General features: G+C 52.4%; 1 protein-coding gene and 1 long non-coding RNA gene across 4 annotated transcripts; one reads left to right on the forward strand and one right to left on the reverse strand.

The window, feature by feature from the left end:
• Positions 1–733: 733 nt before the first annotated feature.
• LOC137751952 (uncharacterized) lies at positions 734–3,271 on the reverse strand. Its single transcript, XR_011071002.1, has 2 exons — positions 3,116–3,271; positions 734–1,163 (listed from the first exon to the last, which is right to left on the reverse strand). It is a non-coding gene; the product is annotated as an uncharacterized lncRNA (long non-coding RNA).
• Positions 1,033–19,650, forward strand: F10 (coagulation factor X). 3 transcript variants are annotated; one of them, XM_068526645.1, is made up of 8 exons: positions 1,033–1,126; positions 2,924–3,084; positions 11,524–11,548; positions 12,517–12,630; positions 13,959–14,090; positions 15,754–15,995; positions 17,963–18,080; positions 18,905–19,650. In XM_068526645.1, the coding sequence occupies exons 1-8, from the start codon at positions 1,057–1,059 to the stop codon at positions 19,483–19,485; spliced, it is 1,443 nt and encodes a 480-aa protein (XP_068382746.1). In that variant the 5' UTR covers positions 1,033–1,056; the 3' UTR covers positions 19,486–19,650. The 3 variants fall into 3 exon arrangements, with proteins under 3 accessions (XP_068382746.1, XP_068382748.1, XP_068382747.1); XM_068526647.1 differs by lacking the exons at positions 1,033–1,126; positions 2,924–3,084; positions 11,524–11,548 and adding an exon at positions 4,744–5,004; XM_068526646.1 differs by lacking the exons at positions 1,033–1,126; positions 2,924–3,084; positions 11,524–11,548 and adding an exon at positions 11,967–12,296.
• The last annotated feature ends 1,026 nt before the right edge of the window (positions 19,651–20,676 follow it).

Here is a 20,676-nt window from a genome sequence, read left to right on the forward strand (position 1 = left end):
TCACTGCTGCGGTGGGTGCAGTGCCGGGCCACGCCGCAGTGCCTCACCCGCACGGACCATCTCCCCTCGCCAGGCGCGGGGAATCCAGTCTCGCCCCACACGCCCAGCAGTGCAGAGACAGGGCAGCACAGAGACCAGGCGAGCCAGGCTCAGGGACCAGGCTCTGCACATCACACTGACCACCCTGCGAAAGACCAGCCCTGGCCTGGGCGCCCAGCAGGAGCGTTCTGGGACATCACTGATTCGTTCAGTCCACTGGTGTTTACTGAGCACCTACTGTGTGCCAGACACCCCTCTCCGTGCTGGACACAGAGCAGCGAACAAGCCAAGCGACCAGGGTGTCATACGTGGAACGCGTCAGGTGTGCTTGGTGCGTGGAACACAGCACAACCCCCTCATCTCCAGCACAGGCGCTCACCCCACCGGCAGTTCCCAGGCCTCTTCCTCCAGAGCCCCGGTCAGCTGAGACGCTCGGGCCATGCCCCACACCTGCCACTCCAGGAGGGGAGGTTCCTGGCTGGCAGATCGGCCCAGGGCCCCGTGTGGTGCACACACCTCCCGCCCCGCGTGGGCAGAAAGCCCCGGGTCCTAACCCCGCGTCCACCACGCACGGCCATGGACTAACGCTCCACCTCTCTCTAAACCTGTTTTCTGTCCTAGAGAAAAGATGGGCAAATGATACTTGGTTTTTATCGTGGTTGTAAGAACAAAAACAGAGCTAGACATAAACGTCTGAAAGCTATAAAATGACAGTTTTTTTCTCTCTCAGAACAAAGTGCTCCTGTGCCCACAGCAGGCCCCCCTGGACACAGTTCCTGACAAGGACAAGGTTGGGCCAGGACCTCCCCACGGCCACACAGGCCAGGGTGACCATGCCCTCAGTGCGGTCGCCTGCCCCTGACCTCCCCCCGCCTGCCCTGCCACCGGGCAGGCCCAGGCTCCAATCAGGAGGCTGTGATAAACAGAAGGACACCCAGCCACCCTCCAGCCAGGGTGCGTGAACCTTGCCCCAGAGGCCTGTCACGGCGGGGACGGAGAGCTGTCCTCGGCCACACCATGGCGGGCCTGCTGTGCCTCGTCCTTCTCAGCGCCTCCCTGGCTGGCCTTCTGCTGCCGGGGGGGAGTGGTAAGTGCCCCTCACCCTGCAGACTGCAGGGGTGGCCCTGGGGGGGAGGAGAGAGGGTGAGGGGTCAGGGCGATGCCCCTGAACTTCCACAGTGTGGAGAGTGGGTGCCCATCCCCTGTGGGAGGCTGGCATGAGAGCCTGGCTTGGTGGTTTCAGCCAAGCGTAGCTTAGGGCCAGGTGTGCCTCCCTGTGGGTGGAGAGTCAGACAGCAGATCACAGATCACAAAGACAGACAGAAACACGGGCAGAGAAGGAGGGAGAGAGACAGAGACAGAGAGGGAGGGAGATGGAGGGCGGCAGTGGCAGGCAGAGACGGAGAGAGGCCCCCTTCCTCTGCCAGAGCAAACTGCCAGCACAGAGGCTAGGGGGTCACAGGCAGAGAGGAGCTTCCATGGCAAGGAAGAGGATGAGAGCCAGTGCCACCACCCTCAGGCTGGCTCCGCCAGGGGGCTCTAGGCTTTCTGGGACTCCAGACCTGTCCAAGAGAAGAAACCAGAAAGGACAGAGCAGAGTGGAGGCAGCCCCGGGGTCCTGTCTGCATGTTTGCACTCTGGGTGATGTGGAAGTTCAGTGGCCCAGGCGCGTGGGAGAAGGAAAGAGTGAAAAGTGAGAAAGAGAAACAAACCGAACAGGAGTGGGGGGACCAGGTAGGGGAAGGAGGGAGGGGAGAAATGGGTGCGTGGCTTGTATTTCAAAGCAAGCGCTCCCTGGTGGAGCGGATGTCTGGAGTAATGGGGGATGGGCCCTCACAGAACAAATGTGGGCCTGGCCTTGCTGGGAAAACACAGGTGTCACTAAAAGAAATAGGGAATTTGGAAGGGAAAGTAATTTGAGGTAGGAGCGAGTGAACACTAGGAGTTTCATACACTCTTTAAAACAACTCTAAGAAGTAGGTATCGAATTCCCACTTGCCAATATTCAGTAGCAGGTGACCAAGATGCATTTGCCACTCAAGACAGTTTGATTCTGCAGTCCTGTTTTTTAGTTTCGGACATGGGGAGTCTGGAGTTCTGATGTGAGGGCAGAATCCATCGCCGTGAGAGAGCTGAAAACACAGCGCTCACGATGGAAGCTGGGACTAGAAATACCAACTTGGAGAGTCATCTTCCTTATGGTGAGACTCTCAATTCCCCAGCAGAAGAGAGGCAGAGAGCAGGGCAGAGCGCCAAGAAAAGGACCTGAGGGCCTCCCACAGCACAGTGAAAAGGGAAAGAGGAGTGGGTGAGACCGGGAAGACCCAGGCAGCTCGGCAGGGGCTACTGAGGGGAGAGGGGAGAGATCCCTGAGCCAGGACACTTTAATTGGCAGGTCAATTTAGTGGGGTTTTTTTAATGAAACAGGACAGAAACAAGTAGAAAATTTTGTAACAAGTACTATTTTGTAGAAATTAATAGTAAGCACTATTTCTTGAAACTTTTGTTTTAGTCTTGTGTACGTGTGTCCTGGGACTTGAAACAAATCATACTTTCAATTGTAGATCGTGCAAAACCGTGTCACCTCCCCACCTAACGCAGAGCTGAGACCTTGAAGGCCGGGGGGGGGGGGGGGGGCGGGTACAGCTGAGCCACAGAACGGAGTGGAGGGCCCGGGGAGGCAAGAGGGACCGAAGGGCGAGTTCCAGAAGGAGGGCTCGGGTCTCAGCACGGGGCCGGGTGTGCGCGTGTGCGGCGGGGCAGGTCAGTGGTGGGCGCGCGGGCCCTGGGCAGGCGTCCGACCCGTCACTCGCGGGGGCGGGGGTGGCCCGGGGACGCGACCCGCACGTGGGCGAGCACGTGACAGCCGCGTTCTCCACCCCAGTGTTCCTGCCCCGGGACCAGGCCCACGGCGTCCTGCAGAGGGTCCGCAGGGCCAACTCGTTTTTGGAGGAGATGAAGAAGGGAAACCTGGAGAGGGAGTGCCTAGAGGAGGCCTGTTCGTATGAGGAGGCCCGCGAGGTCTTTGAGGACACGGAGAAGACGGTAAGGGGCGGCGCGGCCAGGATGCACTTACAGGGCTGCGGGGGCTTCTGAAGCGCTGTCAGGTCCACCTTAAAACTCAAAATGTTTATCTAAGAACGCGCTGTCGGCCTCGGCCTGCACAAGGACCCCGGGCCCGGGCTCTTCGCCCAGACGCTCAGCCGCCGCCATACTCGCCGACGGGTTCCCGTCCTGAGACCACAGGGTGGGTCGGTGCGCAGGCGCAGAACGAACGCGGCTTCGAGGCCCTGCTCTGCACCTGCGCAGCAGCGGCAGCGGCGGCGGCGGCCGCGGCGCAAAAGCATCCGCCCCTCCCCCGGAAGAGGCGGGGCCTCCAATGCTGACCCGGAAGTCACTGAGGTCCGTTAGCCACCTCGCGTCGTGCTGTCGTCTGGCACCTTGCGTCAGGCCGTGGGGTGTCTTGGCTGCAGCAGGGGCCGAGGTGGACGTGGACGGCTGCGAGCCAAAACTGAGCAACCGCGAGCTGAAGACGCCTGAAGGCTGAGGAGAAGGAGGCCAAGCAGGAGCCCACGAGAGACAGCCTGGCCGCATACAGCGGACGTGTCCACACCACGGGCCCGCAGTGGAGTGTCCAGCGGAGTCTGGGCGCTGGGGGGCCCGTGCCACACAGGCTCGTGTAGACTCCCGCCTGCTCGCGGCAGCCTGGACACCACCGGCCTGGCTCACCTTAAAGGTGGCAGAAGAGCTGTGCCCTTGGAGGACAGGTCCAGTTGCAAGTCATGGCTGAGTGGAGAAATGTTAAGTCGGAAGAAGAATTTACTCAAGTCTATAGAAGACTTCCTCGTGGAGTCCGGAGAACCCTGGGAAAACCGAGGAGCAGAGCTGAGCGCCCCTCAGCTCCACAGACTTGCATTACTGTCTTCTTGCTTCCATGGGCACCTCATCCCCCTTTGGCCGAAAGGCGAGGAAAGGCAGTATCATCGGAGATTCTCTGACTCCAGCCAGAGTGACTTTGTGAGGAAGAAGTGTATCCCGCACGCCAAGATGATCACGTGTAGAAGAAGTTTCTTGGAAGAGTTGGGGTTCCTAGATGAACTTCCCATGCTCAATGCCACTTCACGGGGAGCTGTGACCAAGCTTTCCATCACCTAGCACAGCAAGCTGGACATGAACTTACGTGTAGGAACTGCTCCAGAACTCCAACTGGAAAATGCTGGTAGTTGGTGGCATTGACTGCGTTTGTGATGTTGGATGCCAGTTCCAGAAGGTTTGACTCGAACTCACCACTCGTGAGTTTTACCTGGCCGTTTATGACCTCGTGAAATCATGGATATCATATCAGGGATGCTGAACATGTTATGGGCAGTTACAAGATCACCCACCATCCAGTCAGCCCAGCAGGCCAAACCCATGAGATGGACTCCACCCCATCCTTCTGGAGAATCAGCACAATAGAAGGGCTCAAGAAAAACCTGGGAGTGAAGCTGCCGGAAACTAACCTCTTAAGAACGGAAGAGGCTGAAAAAATTATTGATCACATCTGTGTCGCAAAAACTGCTGAATGTCCTCCGCCTCGGACCACAGGCAGACTCCTTGCTAAGCTTGTCAGAGTCCCTGAAAGTGGCTTGCAGCAGCGACCCACTCATCGGTGACGGCCCACAGATAACGGCCAGACAGACTGCTCTGGGTCTCACTGAGCAGGCTGAGCTGCTTGTCATGAGGAGGGAAGTGTGCAGTGCTTACACTGGGTTAAATAGTCCCATACAGCAGCCAGAGGCTTTTAAACAACAGGCCAGAGCCACCAACGATGATGATGTTCATAGATGAGAACTTCTATACCGCCTGGAATCCAGGCTGCCCCCCCATCTGGCTGTGGCATGGACATTGGCTGCATCACCGTGTTTCTCACAGTCTACGGTAACATCAAGGAAGTACTTCTGTTTCCTGCCATGAAACCTGAAGGTAAGGAGAATGTGGCAACCACTGATACACTGAAAAGCACAATAGTTGGCACTTCTGTCTAGAAAATAATAATTGGTAAGTTGTATGACTCAGACATCTTTGCATTCCTGCAAAAGGTCAAGGTCTGCAAGGGAATTCTTGTGTTGCTATCCATTTGACTACCATAGTTCATTTCAGCCACCAGAAGAGAGAAGAGGAATTAAGAATTCATTTTTACTCCTTGTTACCAAGTGAACGATTTAGCTCTTTTAAAAAGTTATTCATAATTTCAGGAACTGTTTTTATTTTTAAATGTTCCTTTAATTCACATACACTTAACAGTTTTTTAAAATAATAAAAATAATTGTAGTGCCAAGTTCATGTTCTGCCTTTTTCCTCAGTATCATTTCCCAAACACTCTTCCTTACTTCCTTAGAACTACCATACTTATAATTTTAAAGAGCTAAGTTGTTTGTTTGTTTTAGCCACGCTGCACAGCTTGTGGGATCTTAGTTCCCTGAACAGGGATTGAACCCACGCACTCAGCAGTGAAAGTTCAGAGTCCTAACCACCAGACCGCCAGGGAATTCTCTAAATAATACACGTGTCAAAGAAGAAGTCTCAAGGGAAGCTAGAAAATACTTTCAGGACTTCCCTGGTGGTCCAGTGGTAAAGAATCCACCTTCCAATGCAGGGGACGTGGGTTCGATCCCTGGTTGGGGAACTAAGGTCCCACATGCTGCGGGCCAGCTAAGCCCACGTGCCACAACTACTGAGCCCATGCGCCCAATTACAGAGCCCGCGTGCTGTAAACTACAGAGCCCACATGCTCTGGAGCCCGTGCGCCACAACTAGAGAGAGAAAACCCACACGACACAACTAGAGAGAAGCCCACGCACCACAACAAAAGATCCCGCGTGCTGTGACAAAGATCCCGCGTGCCGCAAGTAAGACCTGACACAGCCAAAAATAAAAATATATATAGATAAATACAATTTTTGAAAAAAGAAAAGAAAATAACTCCTAGCTGAACAAAAATGAATATATAACATACAAAATCTGTGGGATGCAGCTAAACAGTGCTTATCGGGAAATTTATAGCATGAAATGTTTTTATAGGAAAAGAAGTTCTCAAATTGATAATCTAAGCTTCCACCTTAAGACACACACACACACAAAAGGCAAAATAAACCCAAAAGAGGAGAAATCAATAAAATTGAAGACATGAAATAATAGAGAAAATCAGTAAAACTGATAAGATTTAACAAGATTGACAAAAAAGAGCACATGAATTGTATCAGGAATGAAAGAAGAGATATTACTACAGACCCTGCATATGTTAAAAGGATAATAAGAATACTATGAACAACTCCATACACAAATTTGGATGGAATTTTACAATTTGGATGAAATGGACCAATTCCTCAAAACCATGAATTACCAAAACACATAGTATGACAGAGATATCTGCAAATTCAACTTCTTAGTTAAAAACCTTCTGTAAAGAAAATGTCCAGGTCCAGATTGTGTCACTGGTGAGTTTTTCAAACATTTAAAGAAGAAATAACACCAGTTCTGTGTAATCTCTTCTAGAAACGAAAAGGGAACACTTGTAAGTTTGTTTTCGATCAGCATTACCCTGATGCCAAAACCCACAAAAACAGAAGAAAGAGAAAAAGAGGGAAGGAGGGAGGGAGGAAGGTAGAAAGAAAGAAAGCTATATAACAACATTTCTCATGAACCTCTTATAAAAATTCTCAACAAATTATTAGCAAATTGAATAAAGCAATATATGTTAAAAAAAGAAGAATACACAATGACCAAGTGGGTTTATCTGAGGCACACAAGGCTGGCTCAGTATTTGAAAATCAACAGTGTAATCCACCAGTTTAAAGAAGAAAAATCCACACAATCATATCAACTGATAGAGAAAAAGCACCTGACAAGATGCAACATCCATTCATGATAAAAACCTTCCAGTGATTTCCCTGGTGGTCCAGTGGGTAAGACTCTGTGCTCCCGACGCAGGGGGCAGGGGTTTGATCCCTGGTAGGGTTACAAGATCCTGCACGCATGCCACAACTAAAAGATCCTGCATGCCGCAACGAAGACCCAGAGCAGTCAAAAATAAATAAATATTTTAAAATAAATATTTTAAAATAAGTAAATAAAACAATTATTTTAAAAAAAACCTTTCAGCAAACTACAATTAAAAGGGAACTTCTTCAACATGATAAAGATTATTAACAAGGAACCTACAACTGATATCGTGGTGAAAACTGAATGCTTTCGCTCTAATACTGGGAAAAAGGCAAGGATGTACATTTCTAATACTCCCAATTCAGCATTGTACTGGAAACCCTAGCCATAAGGAAGGTTTAACAATAAGCCAAGATAAAGAAATAAAACTCCCTATTTGCAAGTAACGTGATTATCTACATAGAAAATCCCATGGAATCTGGAAAAAATACTCCTAAAATGTATGTGTCTAGCGAGGTCACAGAATACAAGGTCAGCACGCAAATATTAATTGTATTTCTGTGTAGTAATAATGTGCAGTTAGAAACAAACAAAAAAATTAATGCCACTTACTGTTGCTCCAAAGAAAAATATCTATGTGTAAATCTAATAAAACATGTACACGACCTGTATGCTGAAATCTGCAAAACGCTAACGAAAGGAAGAGGACCTAAATAAATAGACATAGAATGTTCATGGTTTGAAAGACTTAACATATTAAAATATTGACTCTTCCCAATTTGATATATAGATTTAATGCAGTGCCAAACTTCCATCAGATAAAGACAAGTTGATTCAATATTTGTAATATGGAAAAACAAAGGAATTAGAATAGCTAAAACAATTTTGAGAAAGAAGATAAAATTGGAGGACTCACACTACCTGATAAAAAGACTTACTGTAAATCTACATTAATCATAGAGATATGGGACTTCCTTGGTGGCGCAGTGGTTAAGAATCCGCTTGCCAGTGCAGGGGACACAGGTTCAATCCCTGGTCCCAGAAGATCCCACATGCCGCGGAGCAACTAAGCCCGTGCACCACAACTACTGAGCCCGAGTGCTGCAACTAGCCTGCGTGCCTAGAGCCCATGCTCCGCAACAAGAGAAGCCACTGCAGTGAGAAGCCCATGCACCGCAACGAAGAGTAGCCCCTGCTCGCCACAACTAGAGAAAGCCCGCGCGCAGCAATGAAGACCCAACGCAGCCAAAAAAATATAAATAAATAAATAAAATCGTAGCGATATTGATGTGTGGTATTGGTAAAGGGATAAACACATAGATCAAAAGAACAGAATAGAAAGTCCATAAATAGACCCACGCAAATATGGCCAGTTGATTTTTTTTTTTATATTTATTTATTTATTTAGGCTGTGCCGGGTCTTATTGCAGCACACGGGATCTTCGTTGCCGCATGCGGGATCTTTAGTTGCGGCATGCGTGTGGGATCTAGTTCCCCTACCAGGGATCGAACCTGAGCCCCCTGCATTGGGAGCACAGAGTCTCACCCACTGGACCACCGGGGAAGTCCTTGGCCAATTGATTTTGACAAAGGTGCATAAGCATTTCAATAGAAAAAGAATTCTCTTTTTCAATAAATGGTATTGGAATAATTCTACATCTATATGCAAAAAAGGTCAGCTTTGACCTAAACCTCACAACTATACAAATATTATCTCAAAATGGACCATATAGCTCTAAAGATAAAACAGGAAACTTTTAGGAGAAAATTTTCATGACACAAAGTTAAGTTAGGCAAAAATTCTTAGACGTGACACCAAAAGCATAATCCATAAAAAACATATAGATAAATTAGACTTATTCTAAATTTAAAACTTTTGCTCTGTGAAAAACATTAAGAGAATGAAAATACAAGCTATTGACTAAGAAAATATTTGCAAATCACATATCTGCCAAAAGTTTTGTGGTCAGAATATATAAAGAACTCTTACAAGTCAACAGAAGAAAATAACCCAATTAAATACAATGAGCAAAAGATTTGAAGAGACACTTCACCAAAGAGGATGCATGGTTGGCAAATAAACATATGAGAAGATATTCAATATTATTAGCCATTACAGAAATGCAGATTAAAACCACGATGAGGGACTTCCCTGGTGGTCCAGTGATTAAGACTCCATGCTTCCACTGCAGGGGACATGAGTTCGATCCCCCTGGCCAGGGAACTGAGGCCCCACATGCCACAAGTTGGGCCCCCCCCCCCACAAAAACCAAACAAACCACAGTGAGATGCCACTACACACCTAGAATAAAAAACAAGCGCTGGTGAGGATGTGGAGCGACCACCACTCATACACTGCTTGTGGGACTGCAAAATGGTACAGTCAGTCTGAAAACCAGTTCGACAGTTTCTTATAAAGTTACCATATGACTCAGCAATCCCATTCTTGGGTATTTACTGTAGAGAATTGAAAACTTTTTTCACACAAAACCTGTACATAAATGTTTATAGCAAGTCTATTCATAATTGCTGAAAACTAGAAATAGTATAAATGTGCTTTGTCGGGTGAATGGATAAACAAACCGTGTTCCGCTGCACAGTGGAACACTGCTCATCAGTAAAAGAGAACAAACTATCGACACGCACAGTAACGTGAATGAGTTTCAGTTTCAGAGGCACTATGCTGAAAGAAGGAAGGTTATATTCACAAGGTTATATCACATGTGAGTCCATTTACAGGACATCCTCAAGAAGTCATGACTATAGTGACACAGAGCAGACTCGTGCTGGGCATTCGGAGCGGGGGCGGCCAGTGGCTGGCAAGGTTGGGGGAGACGGAGCTCTTCTGCGTCTCGGTTGTGGCGGTGATTATACAAATCTATACGTGTGATGGCTTTTATAGAATTGTACACCAGAAAAAGTCCTTTTTACTGTGTGATAAATTTTTAAATAAAAAATTTAAAAGACAGTGTAGTCATTTCTTAGGCCTTCTGTAACAAAACACCACAAATTGGGTGTCTTAAAACAACAGAAATTTACTCTCTCACAGTTCTGGAGACCACAAGTCGAAATCAAAGTGTCACCAGGCTTGGTTCCTTCTGGAAGGTCTGAGGGAGGATCTGCTCCATCCTCTCCCCCAGCTTCTGGGGCGACCAGCAGCCCTTGCTGTTCCTTGGCCGGTAGATACATCACTCCACTCTGTGCCTGCACCTTCACAAAGCCTTCTCTGTGTGTGGCCTGTGTGATATTTTATGTCTCTTATAAGGACACTCTCATTGATTGGGGGTCCACCCTAATCCAGTACGAGCTGTTCTCGATCCATAACTTAATTACATCTGCAAAGACCCTCTTTCCATTAAGGTCAAGTTCTGAGGTTGCACCTAAGTTGGGGCCGGGGAGTAGGGGGAGACACTAATTCACCTACTATAGATAGCAAAAAATTGTTTTAAGACTACGAACATTTCTTTTCAGTGTTACATAGGCTCTTGATGCCCTATTTTAAGCTAATTACCAATTATCTTTTTTTCCAAGTAACATAATGATTATTCTCCAAGCATCTGATCCTGTTTTGAATCTTTGACCCAGGTATCTTAATGTAAAACCACTTATTGATTGGCTTGGGGGTAGCAAATAGAGCAAACCATTTTTGGTACAATCCGTTTCTTGGTAATTAATTTGAAAATAAATTTTCAATATTTAACAAAGTTGTGCAATTAAGATGATCGAGCGTGGCACCTGGGAAACATTTTGTAATATTAAATGATTCATATTAATCTTAAATTGATATACATGTAGGTCTAGATGTAATATGTGTGAAGTATAACACTGATTCTTCATATAAAAGCTTGGATATAGGTATTGATTTAAGAGAGAGTAAAAAATTATATGATAATGTTGTATATGATGAAATTAAAATATTTTGTCTTAGCAATTACAATTATTTGTCATTATGAATTTATTACAGTGTTTGAATGTGATACATAAAGTTTACGGTTTGCTTCTGAATCTAAGCAATTACTTTAGAGATTTTACTTCAGTTGCTGTTGTCTCAGCACAGTTTCTCCAAACTGAGATTAGTGAAAAACAAACAAATAAAACCTATATAGAAACTTTTGTGGTTCAAGAAAAGTAATCTAATTTCGAATTACTTAACAGTTGAAGCAAATAATGTGAAAATCTTGATTGTGATCATATCGTTAGTGATTTTGCTAGGATGAAAGTTAGAAAAGTACATTTAATATTACAAAATGTTTCCCAGATGCCATGTTCAACTGTGTGAGCAGGCAAGAAAATGGACGCTAGGCCGTATTGGGATACGATCATTTATTACACAAACATGTATTGTATTAAAAAAAAAAAAAGATGAATGAAGCCACAGCTTTACAAATGCAGGAGATCTGAAAACATTTCCCTTTTAGATTGAATAGTTCTAGAGCATTTTGTTCCAGAAAATGACCTGTTTGGGAAATAGCCTATTCACTTGAGTTACTAGATTGTGGCTGTTATTGGTGTAAAATGTCTCTTTTCCATAATGCATTTAAAATTTTTTTTCCCTTTTAGAATGAATTCTGGAATATATACAAAGGTGAGATGTTTTCTATTTCAGTCTTGAGTGAGAGGGGTTCATCAGGGTATTTAAATCGGGAGAGATTGTATTCAAATTTTGAAGATGTTTCCTGAATTTCCTTTCTGCTCTTGTTTAAATTTTACTTATCTAAGACATTTCCCCTCTGAGTGTTTCCATAATAGTTATCGTAAAATAGTTTTTTATAGTAGCTTTATACTAATTCTAGTTTTGTTACTTATATACATTTAAATCAGTTCATTCCCATTTGAGGATGCCAAATTCCATGATAATTTTTTTAAACCCAAGTATTTTAGGTAGAAACAAAAAATAAGAGTCTGAAACACTGGGTCCTCTCATAAGGTAACCACCTTGATTTAATGCTTATAGCATCTGAAATGGTATTTGTCATAACTAATGTTTTCACTCTGGTAACAGTATTCAGATTTCTCAAAATGACAATTGGACCTATCTCTAAATTATATTGTACAAATGCCCCAAGAAATGTGAAGTCCCATGTTAGTGCTCTACAGGAGCTTTTCATTCTCCTTTTACACCCAAACCATAGAAAATAGGAACCCTCTTGTCGATGCCCAGCCCAGAAACAAGTGTCCAGCAATCACTTATCCGCCCTCCTTCCAGCTGACCCCATGTGGTCACCAGCACAGGGCTCCTCTCCGTGATGGAAAAACGTTGTCAGTGATTGTAAAAACAGTCAGAGGTCTCAGCAAAAACTGGAAAGCTCAGTCAGCAACCCAGCTAGATAGAGGTATCACGTGCACGTAGCCACAAAGCCAGGGAGGGGGGGGTGCGGGGGAGGGCAGTGGTAACGAAGTCCAGATAGGACAACTTGTTTACAGGAAAACAGGAAGAATCCCAGGTTCATTCAAGTTAGCTGAGAACTGGGCGCCAGAATCAACACAGCAAAATCGTTTCCACGATGAAGGGAATCACCTGCAAGCTCTGGTTTCCAAATGTTTTCTTCGCAGATGGTGACCAGTGTGAAAGCCGTCCTTGCCTGAATCAGGGCAAATGTAAAGATGGCCTCGGGGAGTACACATGCACCTGTTTGGAAGGATTTGAAGGCAAAAACTGTGAATTACGTGAGTTCCTCTTCTTGGTGTACCTTCAGGTCAGAGCCCCCTGCGGAGGCCAGGTGGGAATGCGGGAAGAAGCTAGAGGCCCAAGGAAACCCTCCCGGTCGCGTGGGGTTCAGCCTGTGCTCCGTGAGGCTGTGCCGCTGCAGGCCGCGGAGCACGAGTCAGAGTGCCCAGCGTGGAGGCCGGGATACCGGGCACTCCTCTGCCCCTCTGAGGAGCGGCTGTGGAACGAACGTTCCCGAAGGGTGGGGCCCCTTCACGTGGAAACGAGAACCGACGTTTCTTTCCTCGGAGGAGGAGGTTTCTCCTGCTTCTCCAGATCCTGGAAATTCGTGCAAACGTCAGTGCTGAATGCTCGGGATTGTCCAGTTATAAACATTTGGTACAGTTAATTCTGCATGGAAAACTCACTGAGCTTTCCTATACCGTGATTAATTTTTAACAAAACTTAGGTTAGTATTAGGCCAGTTTTCCCTGAGGAGACAGATTCGCGCTTCTTTGTTGATTTCTTAATCTGTAGTCTTTAGAGCGAGCTCTTCGATTGGATACTTCGGAGTTTCCCCGGTGGGAGTATCAGTCCTGCCCCCTTCCACCCACCGCCCAGAGCTGCTTCCCCAAATACCGTTTGGCTGACGCTGGAATGTTTTCTAAAGTTTCTTTAATGTTTGCCCCGTAACTATTCTTTCATCAAAACCCAGTGGAGAAATGTAAAGTCAGCTGCCAGGGCGGCATGACTGATGAGTCTGGGGTCTGATGTCCGGTGCACGCTGGCAGGGGTGACGCTGGCACAGTCCGGCGGTGAGATTCCCTGTGCCCGGCGCCTCGCGGGACCTGGACGGCTCTCCTGGGGGCTGGGTGGCCTCCACTCCTCTACAAGTGATGCGGCAGGCCGTGGGCGTTAAATAACGTGCCCAAATCACACAGCTAGAGGCCCACGGCCAGCTGGGAGACGGCCTGAGTCCGGGACGTGGCTACCACCCCTCTTTCCCGCCGCACGGGAGCCAGACCCCGTCTGGGGATGGACCCCAGGTCCTTTATGCCACGGGGTACCGAGGCCTCAGAGTGGACGGCGTGGGCTGCTCCCGGCTCGGCCCGAGCTCCCACCTCGCTGGCCAGCGCCACCACACCCTTCTTAGGGCTGAACTTGAGACCCTCCAGCCTCCAGGCCTTCCCTGGGCTTGTGCGGGCTCCCTGGCCCCCCGGGGCCCCACGTGGGCGGGGGAGGGGCCTGCCCGGGGCGCCGGCCCTTTGCTCCGGCTGGTGGGCACCGTGGCACCGGCGGGTGAGGGCACGTCCCGGGCCGCGCCCTCAGCTTCCCGGCTCTTCCGCAGCCACGCGTGAGCTCTGCAGCCTGGACAACGGGGGCTGCGACCAGTTCTGCAGGGAGGAGCGGAGCGCGGTGCTGTGCTCCTGCGCCAGCGGGTACGACCTGGGCGACGACGGCAAGTCCTGCGTCTCCACAGGTAGGAGGGGCGCAGGCTGGGCTCCCGGTGGGGCTCGTGGTTTGGAGACAGACCCACTGTTTCTGTGAACCGCCTGAGAAACGGGCCAGTGATGTCAGCTCTCCTGGGGGCACGTGGAGCGTGAGGGTAACATGTGGAGGCCCCTTTGCCCAGTGCCCGGCTCGCAGCGAATCCCAAGTGGCCACTTTGCAGCTGCCACGATGGCGTCCCCATCCCTCTCGGAAGGGCGGGGGCTGGGGAGGCTGGAGTTACAAGGGCCAGAGCCGTGGGCCGGCCAAGGAGCCGGGGAGGCGGTGCAGGGGCCGGAAGGGGAACCCAGGGCCCTCCAGCACTGTTTCGGGTTGTGTGGGTCCCCATGTTAATGGAATTTTTTTTCCTTGATAAAAGCCAGATGCCATGCATCTGGCCCAGAAGCTCACGGAGGGCTGAGTGAGGGCCTGGGTCCTGGGGGTCCTGGGGGTGGGAGAGGCCCCGTCTCACACCCCATGGGGAGTCCTGCCTGACCGGGACTCCTCTGCTGTGGGGCGGGGGCCGGCCACGCCCCTCTCAACTCGGGCTCCTTCTTGGGGGGACCCCAGCTCCTCCTCCAGTAGGCCCCAGCTGGCCCGCAGCCTTGGCATTACCTGGGGTGGTGAGGCATGCAGAGTCCCGGGCCCACTGCAGAGGTGGGCATATTCCAGGGCAGCGGCAATTGTGTAAAATTAAATCTCTCAACAGGTAGAGGACAGTGAGATTTACATTTCTATTGGTAATGAGATTTTAAACTTAAGCTGGTCCAAAACATATTTTAATTGAAGTCGTTGCTTGACTTGCTTGCAAAATTTTTTTAATTCCAGGAATAATTACAGGTCAATTTAAAATAAAGTCAGGTAAACTACTTCCTGGTGCAGAAAGTTCTGTTCTAAGTCATGGACGAGCTGATGCAGAATTTCAAGGGGGCAGTGGTCACAAATGTTAAGGCAGAGGCGGCTGGCGCGGGAAGAGCTCTCCTCCCGCCAGCGAGCCAGCACTCCCCCAGTCCACTCGCGGGCCCTGCGGGGCGAGCGCCACCAAGAACACACACGGGGGACCCGCCTCAGACCTGCGGCCCCCAGCTGCCCCGCCTGTGTCCTGCTTCGCCCCCGCTCTGCCTCGGTTCCCTAGTTGGTAAGGATACGAAAGGACGCTTTTTGGTATTTCCTGGCCCCGCCCCTTGCGTGGCGCTCGTAAGGGTCGCTGTCATCCTTCAGCTGTTGCCTTACAAAGCTCCGCACGCTGCTCCTCCTGCCCAGAACACTTCTTTTTCTTCAGCGTTTCATTAGGAAACGTTTCCAACACACAGCGGGGCTAAGGGAACTTTGGGGGTTGAGCGCCCCAGCCCCCCTTTCTGCCATCCTGGTCTCCGTGTACCAGTCGTGTCCCCCGCAGCCCCGCGGTCCTCCGTCCAGCCACAGCCACCCGACTTCTGCAGGCGTCCCAGTAGACGGTCCGCACGCTGGCCGGCCGGAGGTCAGGGCTCCCACCCGTAGCCCAGCCCCGAGCAGGACACAGGGCACCCCGCTCCCCAGAGGCCCCTCTCGGCCCCGTTCCCGGGGCCCACTCCTCCGGCTCCTCCTCGGAGTGGCCTGCGTGGGCCCCGCAGGGAGGCCTCCGCGAGGCTGAGGCCCGACTGCCCTTCTTCCAGAGCCCTTCCCCTGTGGGAAGCTCACGCAGGGACGCAGCAGGCGCTCGGCCGCCCACGGCAGCGGGGAGGCCCCCGAAGCAGGCGTGCCGGAGCAGTACGACGGCGGAGACCTGGGCCCCACCGAGAGCTCCCTCCACCTGCTGGGCCTCAACGGGACGGAGCCCAGCCCCGAGGAGGATGAGAGCCACCTGGTCCGGATAGTGGGCGGGAGGGACTGCGAAGAGGGGGAGTGCCCCTGGCAGGTAACTGCGCGGAGCTCAGCGGCCGGTTAGCTGGGTGGGGGGCCGTCCCGCCGGGCACCCGGCCCACGCGGGCCTGCAGCAGACTTGAGCGGGCAGCGGTGGAAGAGGCCGGGCCTCTGCCCTCCCTGCCCGGCCGCCCCTCCCGCCCAGGCAGAGAAGGGGCTCCAGCTCGGGCGGCAGGGCGGGCTCCGCGGGCGGAGGGCGGCGCCCCTGAGGCCTCTGCTTGCTCTTTGGTTTGACGGAGGCGGAAAGAGTTGCTCTCCTTGTTTCATTTCTAATTTGGTAGATTTTTTTTACCCAAACACCCAAGTCCTAATGAGGCAGACGGTACCTTAGCAAAAAGTATATCCATTTGTTTTCAAAGGTAAAAACTCACTCTTTGGTTGTTGATTTGGACTAAAGTTGCCAGACTTAGCAAATGAAAACACAGGTTTCCACTTAAATTTGAATTTCAGATAAACAATAAATAACTTTGAATGTGAGTATGTCCCAAATATCACACGGGACACACACTGAAAATGATTTGCTATTTACTCGAGTCAGATTTCACTGGGGGCCTCTATTCTATCCAGAACCCTCACTTGGACTGTAAGTTTTTAGTGTCCAAAGCCAAAATGCCTTCTCCTACAAGTAATATTCCCAGAGCTGCCCACAACCCTTAGGAATGACGTCAGCTGGCCCCCACCGGCCACAAGGCAGGTGTGCGTTTATCTGAATTATCACGAGCCCGGGCAAGGACACGCGGAAACCTAGTCACCACGCACGGAGAGCGCGCCGCAGGTCAGGGCTGCCTGGGCGCCGTGCGTGTGGGTCTGAAAGCGCCAGGGCCTCTTCTCTCCCGTGTGGCGTCACGGCCTACGAAGGGAGGGGAGCCCCCGCCAGATCCCCACGATTCAAGTTGCTGCGTGAGAGGGCCAGGAACGTGGTACCCGTGGAGCATGTGAATTCCCACAGGGCGGGGGCGGACACGGGGCTCTGAGAGGGGCTCGCGTGGGGCTCTCCGGGGAGCGGGCAGGAGGAGCCTCACGGGAGGGTCCCCAGACTTGGCCAGTTGCCTCATGTCCGTCTCCAGGAAGGACGGTCAGTGTCCCAGGTCTTAGGAAGACTGACCCTCCTCACTTGTCACACAAGTGGGGTTATGAGTTGATAAGTTATGCAAAAACATAAACAAAACATCACGACTTCGTGCTAGTCATGAAAGTCCTCCAAAGTTCTTTTAGAACTTGACATTGTTAAGAGTTTCATTAACTTGCACCCTCTCAACCCATGGCTGTTGCTTAGAGAAGGGCGAGTCCCCAGAGAAGGGAAAGCAGAAAGCGCTCTCTCCGCACTTGCCGGCCCAGTTCTTTGGGGAAAAGGAAAATAGGGGAAGGGTCTGTGCTCTCACTCGCCCAGTCAGCACCCCGTCCCGGTGGAGTGTTCCCCGCCCCACGTCCCGTCAGGAGCAGCCACGTGGATCCCAGGAACCGGCCTTGAACGGTAGTACCCGCAGCCGCGGGAGGGGGGTCCGGACCGTGCAAGCGTCCCCAGGCCCAGCGTAGCAAGTGTCTCATCCAGAGCCTGGCGTCTGCCTGGTCTGGGGCCTAATTCACACCAGAGACAACAGACAGCAGTTCTGCTGCACATAGAGCTGCAGAGGGGCCTTCCGGAGCCGGGAAATACAGGCGGGTAGGGCCTGGCTGGGCGAGTCTGGAGTTTGGGTGGGGAGAACCCCCTCAGCCGTAGCGCTGGGCCCTTGGCAGGGCCGTGGGGTCCACGGTGGGCCAGCTCCGAGCACGGGCGGCGCTGGGCAGCACGGCCCCGGGGGTGGGTGCTGGGGTGCGCTGGCCTGGCCCTCGTTCCAGCCCGAGGACCCCCACGAGTCCTCCCGAAGGGCAGGCCCGCGGTGGTGGGGAGACGGGGAGGACGCTTGGGCTACAGGTCTCAAAGGCAGGCTCCACCTGGCGCCTCTGGCCCTCCCGTCGCAGGCTCTGCTCGTCAACGAGGAGAACGAGGGCTTCTGCGGGGGCACCATCCTGAGTGAGTTCTGCGTCCTCACCGCGGCCCACTGTCTCCTGCAGGCCAAGCGGTTCACGGTGAGGGTAGGTGAGTGCCGCTCACCCCCTGCGGGGCCCCCCCCCCCCCCCCCCCCCCCCCCCGGTTTCAGAGGCACTAGGACTGATAGGCTGGCCGGAAGCGCTAGTTCAAATACTGAGGTCCCGAGGGGGAGAGGGAGGCCGGGGGAGGAGGGGCGCCCCCGCCCCATGCACGCAGGGTCCGCAGTGCCCTCTCCTCCGGGAAGCCCCCCAGAGCCCCCAGCCGTCTGAGCAGCCGGCACCGCTGCCCCACGTTTGCATCTGGGGGACTGTTTCCTAACGTCCCCCTTCTCACCACACCCTAGAGCTGCTCCATGACAATCCAGTGCGAGCCACGTGCCCGAGCCACGGCTGTAATGTCTAGCTTCCTAGTTACATTACATCTTCTAGCGTACGTTTTAAACGTCCACAGGTGACACTCATTTCGGTAACACACCTCATTACCCGGTAAAGCCAAAACAGTGTCAGTTCGACCTGTAATCGGCCTGTAAAGTACTCTTGAGCTATTTTGAGGTATTTTTCATTCTGAGATTTGGCGCTCATGGCACATGTGGGCTGTGATCAGTGCCCACTTGGCCCCGTGGCTGGGGGTCGGTCTGGCAGGTCAGACCCGGTGCCCAGCCCCACCCGCGGGCAGACCAGGGGAGGGTGGCCGCTGCCCCCGGCGGGGAAGCAGAAGGCTGTCACACTGGCCTCGCTCTAGTCGCCTGTATTTCACATTTCCTAGTGACCACGTGCCAATCTCTAAGCAGAAAAAAAGTGGGACTGCTTTAACGCGTCAGTGACGTGCAGGGCCTGGCGGCCCCACGCTGACGGCCACGCCCCCGTCCGCAGGCGACCGGAACACGGAGATGGAGGAGGGCAACGAGATGGCGCACGAGGTGGAGGCGACCGTGAAGCACAGCCGCTTCGTCAGGGAGACTTACGACTTTGACATCGCCGTGCTGCGGCTCAAGACGCCCATCAAGTTTCGCAGGAACGTGGCGCCCGCCTGCCTGCCGGAGAAGGACTGGGCCGAGGCCACGCTGCTGACCCAGAAGACGGGCGTCGTCAGCGGCTTCGGGCGCACGCACGAGCGGGGCCGCCTGTCGTCCACGCTCAAGATGCTGGAGGTGCCCTACGTGGACAGGAACACCTGCAAGCTGTCCAGCAGCTTCACCATCACCTCCAACATGTTCTGCGCCGGCTACGACGCGCAGGCCGAGGACGCCTGCCAGGGCGACAGCGGCGGCCCCCACGTCACCCGCTTCAGGGGCACCTACTTCATCACTGGCATCGTCAGCTGGGGCGAAGGGTGCGCGCGGAAGGGCAAGTACGGCGTCTACACCAAGGTCACCAACTTCCTCAAGTGGATTGACAAGTCCATGAAAGCTGGGCTGCGGGCAGGGGCCAGGGCGGAGCCGCGCCCCCAGTGAAGCCCCCCACCCCACCCCACCCCCGCAGCCCCTGCCTCTCCTCCCTCTCAGCACCGGGGCTCTGAGCCGGCTTCCCTCCTGCCGTGATTAGAGCCGGGTCGATTCTCATCCTGCTTCTGTCCTTGCCCCACCGAAGTGGGAAATGAAGGTCCATTTGGAACCCGGGACCCTGCCTTCCCGTCGCCAGCTGGGAGGTTTCAGGATTCGGGAAGTGCTACCCACATAGGATGGGCCAGGGCTCCCAGACCAAGTCTTAAAACTGAGGGGCCTTTTCTGTTCACAGCGCGTTTCTCTGTCCTGGAGGCCGCCAGCTGCCCCCCTGGCTCCTCACAACGCTGCTGAGTAAACCAGCGGGGTTCTGGGAGCACAGGGGCGCCAGGGCCAGCACCCCTCCCTGGGGTCGGGTGGGGCTTCCCCACGCCTGCCCTCCTGGCCCCCAGTCACCTCCCAGGAGAGGCAGCCTCCCTGGGAAGGCAGGGCCCAGAGGGCTCGTCTGGCAGGGGCATTTTAATGTTGACCTAAAGACAGGCTCTCTACGTGGCTTCACAGCCGCGTCCCAGGGAGCCACGGGCACGCCCCCGGGTGTGACTGTCGCCAGGCCGGGGCTCTGGAGTCTGCCTCTAGGCCACAGCCCAGAGCACGAACCCAGCTCTGGCTAGCCCCTGCCACCCCCCTGCTACCCTGCTCGCGAGGTGTGTGCTGGGGGGCTGCAGGAGGGCTGCCCTTCCTCCAGCGGTCACAGCCCACGTCGAGCCCTCCCGTCCTCACCAGCTCCAGGCCCTCAAGCCAAACGGCCAGGAAAACCAGACATGCTTCTAGAAAAAGCAGTCACCTCAGATGGGACCTGCCGTGTTTCCCGGTACCGTTTGCATTTTGCGTAACTCGGCTAAGCAAACTTTCAAAGTTCCAGTACGAGAGCCCCCGAGGTCACTGGCTGGGCAGTTGCGTAAACAGGAGATCTGCACGTTTGCAAAAATCAACGCAAACGGGCTTCCCAGAAACGGTCAAGCCAGTGAAGGATGGAAAGGCCGAGAAGGCCTCGGACGGCCAGGCCCTGCGTGCTAGGGACGGGGGTCTCTGTCCAGAGCAAACCTGGATGGGCTGTCAGCCCACAGGTTGCTTGGGGTCCGGAGAGAGCTCTGGGGGAGCCCTCCTTCCCACCAGGCTTGCATCTCTCACCAGCGGGGCCGA

This window comes from Eschrichtius robustus, chromosome 18, assembly GCF_028021215.1.
Source record: "Eschrichtius robustus isolate mEscRob2 chromosome 18, mEscRob2.pri, whole genome shotgun sequence".
NCBI lineage: Eukaryota > Metazoa > Chordata > Mammalia > Artiodactyla > Eschrichtiidae > Eschrichtius > Eschrichtius robustus.

What these genes read in the sequence shown, in the direction of transcription:
- F10 (XM_068526645.1), top strand. Translation starts at nt 1,057, where the DNA reads ATGGCGGGCCTGCTGTGCCTCGTCCTTCTCAGCGCCTCCCTGGCTGGC. An exon ending in TTGAGGACACGGAGAAGACG is followed by an intron (nt 3,085 to 11,523) that starts GTAAGGGGCGGC and finishes TTTCCCTTTTAG; the next exon opens with AATGAATTCTGGAATATATA. An exon ending in ATTCTGGAATATATACAAAG is followed by an intron (nt 11,549 to 12,516) that starts GTGAGATGTTTT and finishes TTTTCTTCGCAG; the next exon opens with ATGGTGACCAGTGTGAAAGC.